Genomic DNA, 9,641 nt, shown 5'->3' with positions numbered 1-9,641 from the left:
GGCGGACATTCCGAGGCAAGGGCGGGCCACATGTGTTAAGGGTGACGACAGGAAAGGACATGCGAGCAACAGATGGCAGGTCGGGATAGTTTCCCCTTTAGTGCAAAGAAGGTGGGAGTAAATCAGGACTCCAAAGGCATCTCCTAAAGGTTTGTCTTCCAGTGCAACAAGACCATGGTCGCCCGCCGGCAGGGCGGACGTCATCCGAGTTCTCACCTTTGCGGCGCTGACAGCGACTTTGCAGACGAAGACCAATTTTGGCAAGGGAAGCATGTTCCCTTGTCTCCCACCGAAACTGGCCGTTGTGGGATCCCTTCCCGCCTACGATAAGGAAAGAGGATCCTGGCCTCTACCATAAATAGAGAGGGTGGAGCACTTGGCAGAGGGATCGGATCATCAAAACCCTAGAACAACATACCTAGCCACTTGGCCTCCGGAGGCCCGAGAGCACTGTACTAGTTGTTCCATCAACCTCCATGAGAGGCAATCCACCAAAAGCAGGAGTAGGGTTTTACGCTTCGCAGCGGCTCGAACCTGGGTAAACTACTGTGTTCTGTGTTTCCCTCACGTTCGAGCGAGTTCTTCGCCGTTTTCATCGAGTAGCAGGCCAGGTTAGATTGAGCCGAGAGAGATCGCCGTACACGCCCCTGTGTTCGAATCTTTAGGATTTTACGGAGCTCGAAATCCTACACGTACAGCTTACCATGAGTGGCAACAAGTTTGAAGGGAACATCCCAGCTTCTCTAGGCAATCCCACATGATTAAAAGTGATAGACTTATCAGGTAACAATTTCACTTGGAAAATTCCTAACTCCTTTGGGAAGCTTCTAAGTTTGACTAATCTAAACCTTCAGCATAATCAGCTTGAAACAAGGGACAGGGAATTCTTCAATGCATTGACGAACTGTCGTTCTCTGTACTCACTTGGACTGGCTAACAATCAGCGGCAGGGATCTATACCGCAGTCTGTCGGTAACCTATCCAACAAACTAGAAAAATTTACTTTGACTGAAAATAGCTTAGAGCAAATACAATAGGGCTCGACCTCCTTTTCAAAAAAAAAAAAAAGCTGGCTATAAAAAATAAACTCATATATATTTCTTTAGTTAGAGGAAGAGAAGAGGAAAGAAAAAGTAAGCGGACTCTTAACCAAAAGTCAACTCTAGCATGTGCTCCTAGGCATTTTATGCGTATGAACGGTGGGTCATATAATAAAAAAATAGTACACTTTTGTAATAAACTATTGTACATGTTGGCTATAAGATGAGTTATAAATGACATGACAATGACTTATACCCAATAGCTGGCTATACTATTAACCATGCTCTTATGAGGACAAGTACCCCAAAGCTTTGGAAACCTTAGTGCATTAAATCAACTGGCACTAGGTAGAAACAACTCAAGTGGAAGAATAGAAGGATGGCTTGGAAACCTAAAAGGCCTTCAAATAAAAAATCTCCACTCAAACTACTTCACCGGCCAAATCCCACCCTCTATCATCAATCTTACTCGGATGATAAATCTTTATCTACATGATAATGGATTCGACGGCCTCATACCGCCCAGCTTGGGAAACCCCCCACTCTTAGTGCTAGTCCTTAGCTCTAACAATCGTGAAGGCCTCATACCACCGAACTTAGGAAGCCTCCAACAGCTTACAATAACCTTCTAAGTGAGATACCTCAGATTAGCTCCCTTAAACAACTCACTACTTTAGATCTTCTTCAAATAATCTCATGAGGCATATTCCAGATTCTTTGGGTTAATGTTCCGGCTTAGTGAGTCTACAAATGGACCAAAACTTTCTGTCAGGAAACATCCCAATAGTTTTTGGCAAACTGTTGTTACTGAGTATGCTAAATATTTCACACAACAACTTGTCTGGCGCCATCCCGTTGGCTTTAAGCAAACTAGAGGACCTTGTCAATCTTGACCTTTCATGTAATAATCTGGAAGGAGAATTACCAAGGAATGGAGTATTTGGAAATGCTACACAGGGCCGTCGACAAGCATGTGCGACCGGCGTGTCGGCACAGGGCCCCAAAAAAATTTGGGGCCCCTGACTCGCTGTGTCATTAGCAGGCCTGTGTCATTAGGCTGAGAATTGCACGACAAAAAAAGACACCCATTCGGCTGTTCGTCTACGCAAGTCCCTGAGCCCTAATAAAAGCGTCCCTTCTCCTAACCAATCTCTCTACTGCAGGGGCGCCGCCTGGCCTGCCTCTGCCGTCTCCTAATCCACTGTTCCTCAGACTGCTCGAGAGCCTCGAGCCATGCCGTGTGTCTTGAGTCCTCACGCTGTCACACTCCTTGGCATGCGTCGACTCACCAATCGCTTGGGCAGGCCAGAGCTCTCCGCTCCTCATCTAGTGAGTCCTAATACATGTCCATACATAATTTTGAGATCCATGCAAATACTTCGATTTTATTATTGTATTGTTAAAAGAAAGGTGTGATAGCTCCCGGGTGCCTAGGCACCCTCTATGAACAGTAAAATCAAAAAAAAGAAAATAAAATTAAAAAAATCTGAAACTTTGCAGCATCAACAATGATCAAACTTTGTAGGTTCCTATAAGTTTTCATGTCAAAATATCATGTAGAGAAAGATGTACAAACAAGTTTCAGATTACAGCTAAAAAGTGCTCAAAGCTTCAAGCATTGAAATATTTTCCGTGTGTAGAGCTCCTCGAATAGTTTTTTGGCATGAAAACTTGCAAACACCTACAAACTTTCATCATCTTTGATGCTGCAAAGTTTCAGATTTTTCTTATTTTATTTTATATTTTTTTTGATTTTACTGTTCATAGAGGGTGCCTAGGCACCCAGGAGCTGAAAATCCACTCTCATTGTTAAATCAAGTGTGCTCCACTTATATGCTATATCAAGGAGAGCAATTAAATGTGAATTTTGTGATCCACGCATACACTTGGTTCAGGTGCACAATTCAGAATTTTTCATCTACGCACGCAGTATACCTGTAGGCCTATTTTTGTATGTTATTCTTGGTGTGATCCATCATTTTGTTCAAGGTTTATTTGTTGGATATATTTTCTCTCTCCTGTAGTTGAGTCACTTATGATAATTTCTACTCTCTCCGTTTCAAAATATAAGTCATTTTAAAGATTTCATTAGGAGACTACATACATATATATATATAGACACATTTTAGGATGTAGATTCACTCATTTTGCTTCCTATGTAGTCTTCTACTAGAATCTCTAAAAAAACTTATATTTAAGAACGGAGGGAGTAAGATTTAGGAGGGCAAGGCTGAGGAGAGGGTTCATATTCATTGAAGCAATTTGTCTTCTAGAAATAGAAAATATTCTGATGCCTAAAGACGTTATTGAAGGTATATGAATTTATCAATTTAGGGCCTCCTTTTGCATTTTGCACCGGGGCCTCAAATTCCTGGAGACGGATTGCTACAGCTGTTTCACTTGAGGGTAATTGGGAGCTATGTGGAGGCGTGGTGGGTCCACGTGCCCATGTGTCGTGTTGTTTCTTGGAGGTTAGAGGCACAATACTATTTGGTCAGAGCGCTGATTCCATTATTTGGATTCACGTCACTTGTAATGCTGGCTTACATTATATTCTTTGGGAAGAGCACGACAAGAGGAACATATTCAATTTTGCTTTCCTTTGACAAGAAATTCCCTAGAGTTGCTTACAATGATCTAGCTCTAGCTACAGGGAAGTTCTCAGAGTTAAACCTTGTAGGAAGAGGAGGTTATGGTTCAGTGTATAGAGGAAAGTTAATTTAAGCTAAAATACGAGTGGCTATTAAGGTTTTTGACCTTGATATGAAATGTGCAGACATAAGTTTTGTAACAGAATACGAGATTTTGAATAGAATTCAGCACCGGGACCTTGTACCTATCCTCACTGCATGTTCGACAATAAACAGTAATGGTGACGCTTTCAAAGCTCTGATTTACGAATTCATGCCCAACAGGAATTTGGACACATGGTTACATAATACATATTCTGGTAGTTCTTCGAAATGTTTCAGCTTAGCTCAAAGACCAAGCATAGCTACCAATATAGCCGATGCATTGGCTTATTTACACAACGATTGTGAAAGGCAGATTGTACATTGTGATCTGAAGCCAACTAACATCCTTCTTGACGATGATATGAATGCTTATTTGGGAGACTTCGGCATTGCAAGGTTCATCGAACATTCAGGCTTAGTCACCTCAACTGGGCTGAAGGGAACAATAGGGTACAAAGCTCCAGGTACATTAAATTCTCGCACTTTTCGTTTTTGGATGGCCATCTATTATTTATAGTGTATATGAATTACCAATTTTATCTCTTCACAGAGTATGCTCAAAGTGTCCATGCATCAATCCATGGGGACGTTTACAGTTTCGAAATAGTACACCTGGAGATGCTCACTGGTAAAAAAACCGACAGACCCTATGTTTGAGAATGAATTCAACATGGTCAACTTTGTGGAGAGGAACTATAAAGATAAGATACTACATATTATTGATGCATGCTTGCTTGGAGAATGTAACAGCTATATCCAAGCGAACACTGGAACAGAAAATGCGGCATATGGATGCCTGTTATCACTCATGCAACTGATGCAAGTCGCTCTTTCCTGTACGTGTCATATCCCAAGGGAACGCATGAACATAAGAGAAGTAACCTATAAGTTGCATTCAATCGGAACATCATACATTAGAGCAACCAAGTGAGAGCAAGTCATGCTTGCTAGAGTGGTTTACAATGAGCTACGACCTCATGTTACAGCAGGTTGAGTTTATCCCTCATATTGAGTATGTACATTAGGCATAGATAATAGAAGAAGTGAAACCAGCCGCTGCCCGTGGGACTGGCAGGTGTCTCCCACTGCGAGCCACCAGTTCATGATGCTCTTCCCCGACGCTGCGAGCTTTGGTCTATGCACTCCGAGTGACGAGATCACGTTGACCCTCAACAAGCTGATCATCAATATGAATTTTTGTTTAAAAAGACCACTAGCCAAATGTTATTGTTAAAAAAGACCACATGCGGTATGAAATGCGAGAAAAGACCCTCATTTTTTGTGGCGGCAGGCGCGCCAGGTGACGCGTGACACCTGCCGCCACGGGCCGAGGCGGCTGGGCCGCGCCGCCACCCGACGAGGCGGCCGGCCGGGCAGGTGACATCTGCCGCCACCACTCCAGGCGGCCAGCGGGATGCTGTGCATGGCAGCATGCATGGCCGTGCATGGACAGCCAGCGCTTCAGGCATGGCAGCCAGCTCTTGAGGCATGCATGTACGAGAGCATGGCAGCCTGCCGCCTGGAGTGGTGGCGGCAGGTGCCACCTGCCCGGCTGGCCGCCTCGCCGGGTGGCGGCGGGCCCAGCCGCCTCGGCCCGTGGCGACAGGTGCCACGCGTCACGTGGCGCGCCTGCCGCCACGAAAAATGAGGGTCTTTTCTCGCATTTCATACCGCATGTAGTCTTTTTTGACAATAATATTCGGCTAGTGGTATTTTTGGACAAAAACTCCATCAATATCGCCGAGCCGATGGCCGACCCGAAGGCCGTCGCCTCCCTCGACACAGCCTGGATGCTCACCCCGGGCCTCCCGGACATCGCCCGTTCTGAGCGGGTCATCCGGAACATGTCCCGGCTCCTCGACAAGGTCGTGGTTGTGGACCAGCTCTCCCTCCGAAAGGAGGTAGAGGTCCGCGTCAGGACCAAGTGCCTCGACTCCGACAGGCTCCGTTCGACGGTCCGCGTCTACTTCAACAACCAGTGCTTCGACCTCAAGATCTCCCCCGAGCCGCCAAACCACATTGCCGCCCCCGCTACTCTGATGATGGCCACTTTGGGGGCTGTCATGGGGAAATGGCGACCACTATGGTTGTCGCCGTTGCCACCGCTCAGACCACGATGAGGAAGACGGCTACTCCGACCGCAGCCGCTCGCCTTCGCGGGACCCTCCTCTCTCCTGTAGGAGCACTGCTTGGTGCGGGACCACAAGGGCAGCCGCACCGCCCCACTCCCTCGTTGTCGCTGTCCCTTCTCCGTCTGTGGCCACCTTCATTGCCCCGAGCCCCTCGCTGTCATCTGGTAGCGAACTCTTTGCGGTGAGCTTGGAGATGGCGCACCCGGACTCCCCCGCTCTCCCTCGTCCTCGGCTCTCTTTAGGGGGTGCGGGGTGGTCGCATCTCCGGCCCTCCTCGCGCAGCCGACACCGGCGGCCTCGTCAGCCGCGCAGCTTAGCCCTTCTTCAACCCTCGCTGGCTCCGCGCCCGCCTGTCGTCCCCTGCTCCGGAGGTCCCCAGTCCTGCTTTGCCGAGAGCCACTTCCAGTCCGGCCTCCATCACGCCAGCCCTGTCTTTGCCTCCTGCGCTATCCAGCCCCATGTTGCCTGCCCCGGCCCTGTCTTCGGGCCTCCCGGAAACCGTTGTGCCGCTCCCGACCCTGGACCCGGGCGTGCCATCCCCGGACCTGTCTTCGGGCCTCCCGGAAACCGTGGGGCCCCTCCCGGCCATGGACCCGGACCAGGGCTGCCTCCTGACTCCACCGCCTGCTCCCGCGCTGCTCAGCACCCCGCCACCTGACCCAACCCCTACTTCACTTCAGGCCTGGTCCACTGTGGGGACCGAGGAGGTGGCCATTCCGTGTGCCGCCCACCCCGACCTCCGTCGGTCTGCTGCGTTCTCCAGACGGGCGCGGTCGGCGTCGACTCCGGTGACCACCTCCAGGCATAGCGGCAGGATCGACGCTGCTCGCTCGGCGGACCGGCCGACGCCGTCCATAGCCGAGCGGGCAGAGCTCCGGGCCACGGTCCGGAACCTCGAGACATGTACTCCTGTGATCCCTGCATCTTCAGCCTGGTGCTCGTTCTTCGCCCTTGAGTCAGTTCCACTTGGCCTGCTTGCTAAGGTTGCGACCAACTCTGCGATAGTTTTCAAGGGGAAGGTGGACCCCCTTAGAACAGATTGAGGCTATTCGGGCTCGTGAGATTCTTGACGAAAAACTTGCGGAATCACGAATTAGTGTCCTGGGGACAGGATGTGCCCCCTCGAAACACCTTCTGGTGTGGAGGTGCTCAAACGTAATGGTCCTGGGGACGGGATGTGCCCCTTCTGCGATATGGTGGAGGACTCGAACCACATCTTTTTTGCATGTGTTACAACCCAATTCTTTTGGAGTTTTTTTCGCGAAGCCGTTGGCGGACACTGGTGCCATACCAACGTCCCCTACCTCTTCGCGTAAATCCAGTCTGTTCCCCCATCGTCCCGCCACATTAGGTGGTTGACCATTGGGGTGCACGTGTGGACGCTTTGGACGGTCCGCAACAAGCTTGTGATTCAGCGTGTCCCCCTTTGCCGTGCCACTGACGATGTCTTTAAAATGTGTTGTTCCTTGCAGCTTTGGCAGGCGCTTAACTGCTGTTCTGACCGGGACCCATCAATTCCATCATCACCGACATTCGATAGATGGTGCTTCGCCTGGCGCCCCCACTTCCGCCGCCTCCTCCCGAGCCGGATTAGCCTGTTTTGGCTGCCCCACCCTGTGTTGGGTCTGGGCGTGTGTGTTTTTAGGGCTTGTTGTGCTGTGCCCTCAGCAGAATCCCGTATTTCTGTCGTGTGCTACTTTGTGTGTGTGTGTGGGGGGGGGGGTTGAAATTATGTTTTATGTTGTGCTCTGGCGGTTTGCTTTATCTATAAAACAGAGCGAAAGCCTTTCTAGAATTTAGGGTTACTAATCGATGCTGCTAAGTGCTAACACATGAGAGTACTACTTTTTTGACACCTACAACTCCTAAGTGTTGAAACTGAAGAAAGGAGATTTACACCATGTTTATTACTGATGATACAGGGTTACATATATAAACACTGAGTACAACAACTACAAGCACTAGAGGTGGAGATCGTGCGTAACACATGCACGACTCACACTAGGCGTGCACGGCCCGTTGGCCAGCCCGGGTGACTCGGTCAGGTACGTCTTGTAGGCATCTTGCAACAGCCCCCGCAGCCACAACAGGGTCCTCCACAACGTTGAGGTTGGTCCTGAACTCCATGAATACGCTGATTGGAAGGCCTTTGGTGAAGATATCGATGAACTTGGATGTCGAGGGAATGTGCAGAACACGAAAATCTCCGAAGGCAATACGATCGCACACGAAGTGAAGGTCGATCTCCACGTGTTTGGTACATTGGTGTTGTACTGGGTTGGTGGAGAGATACTTGTCGAGACGTTGTCGCATTCGACGATTGTGGCGCGGTCCGGAGGCCGCCCGATTTCCTGCACGAGCTGCCGAAGCCAACACGACTCCGCCACCGCGTTGGCTACCGCGCGGTACTCCGCCTTCGCACTCGAGCTGTTAGAAATATGCCCTAGAGGTAGTGATAAAATAGTTATTATTATATTTCCTGTTTCAAGATAATCGTTTATTATCCATGCTATAATTGTATTGAATGAAAACATAGATACATGTGTGGATACATAGACAAAACAATGTCCCTAGGAAGCCTCTAGTTGGCTAACCAGTTGATCAAGGATAGTCAAGGTTTTTTGACTATATGCAAGTGTTGTCACTTGATAACTGGATCACTTCATTAGGAGAATCATGTGATGGACTAGACCCAAACTATAAACGTAGCATGTGATCGTGCCATTTTGTTGCTATTGTTTTCTACGTGTCAAGTATTTATTCCTATGACCATGAGATCATATAACTCACTGACACCGTAGGAATACCTTGTGTGTATCAAACATCACAACATAACTGGGTGGCTATAAAGGTGCTCTATAGGTATCTCCGAAGGTGTGTGTTGAGTTAGCATGGATCAAGACTGGGATTTGTCACTCCGTGTGACGGAGAGGTATCTCGGGGCCCACTCGGTAATACAACATAAAAAATAAGCCTTGCAAGCAATGTGACTAAGTGTAAGTCACGGGATCTTGTATTATGGAACAAGTAAAGAGACTTCCCGGTAACGAGATTGAAATAGGTATGCGGATACTGACGATCGAATGTCGGGCAAGTAACATACCGAAGGATAAAGGGAATGATATACGGGATTATATGAATCCTTGGCACTAAGGTTAAACCGATAAGATCTTCGGAGAATATGTAGGTTCCAATATGGGCATCCAGGTCTCGCTATTGGATATTGACCGAGGAGTGTCTCGGGTCATGTCTACATAGTTCTCGAACCCGCAAGGTCTGCACACTTAAGGTTCGATGCTGTTTTAGTATAGTTGAGGTATATGTGTGGTTACCGAATGTTGTTCGGAGTCCCGGATGAGATCATGGACGTCACGAGGGTTTTTGGAATGGTCCGGAAACGAAGATTGATATATAGGATGGTTTCATTTGGTCACCGAAAGGTCTCGGGCATTTCCGACAGTGTACCGGGAGTGACGAATGGGTTCTGGGTATTCATCGGGAGGGGCCCACCCACCCAGGAGTGAGCCGAGTGTCCCTAGGGTGGCGCACCAGCCCTTAGTGAGCTGGTGAGGCCAGCCCAATAGGGCCATGGTGCCACAAGGGAAAATACCAAAGGAAAAGAAGAAGAAAAGGAAAGGGGGAGGTGGGAAGGAAGAGGAGGATTCCTCCTTCCCCAAACCGAATTGGAGAAGGAGTCATCCTCTCCCTTCGGCCGGCGCACCCTTGGGGTCCTT

At 48.7% G+C, this 9,641-nt stretch overlaps 1 protein-coding gene across 2 annotated transcripts; it reads left to right on the top strand.

The window, feature by feature from the left end:
* The first annotated feature begins 2,163 nt into the window (after nucleotides 1-2,163).
* On the top strand, nucleotides 2,164-4,983 carry LOC123406103 (L-type lectin-domain containing receptor kinase IX.1-like). Of its 2 annotated transcripts, XM_045099593.1 has the most exons (3): nucleotides 2,183-2,369; nucleotides 4,089-4,239; nucleotides 4,326-4,983. In XM_045099593.1, exons 1-3 carry the CDS (start codon nucleotides 2,274-2,276, stop codon nucleotides 4,430-4,432), a joined length of 354 nt encoding a protein of 117 aa, XP_044955528.1. In that variant the 5' UTR covers nucleotides 2,183-2,273; the 3' UTR covers nucleotides 4,433-4,983. The 2 variants fall into 2 exon arrangements, with proteins under 2 accessions (XP_044955527.1, XP_044955528.1); XM_045099592.1 differs by lacking the exons at nucleotides 4,089-4,239; nucleotides 4,326-4,983 and adding an exon at nucleotides 3,375-3,885 and having other exon boundaries at nucleotides 2,164-2,369.
* The last annotated feature ends 4,658 nt before the right edge of the window (nucleotides 4,984-9,641 follow it).

The sequence above is a fragment of the Hordeum vulgare genome, chromosome 6H, assembly GCF_904849725.1.
Source record: "Hordeum vulgare subsp. vulgare chromosome 6H, MorexV3_pseudomolecules_assembly, whole genome shotgun sequence".
In the NCBI taxonomy this organism is placed as follows: Eukaryota; Viridiplantae; Streptophyta; class Magnoliopsida; order Poales; family Poaceae; genus Hordeum; species Hordeum vulgare.
This window is presented reverse-complemented; position numbering and strand designations above follow the sequence as displayed.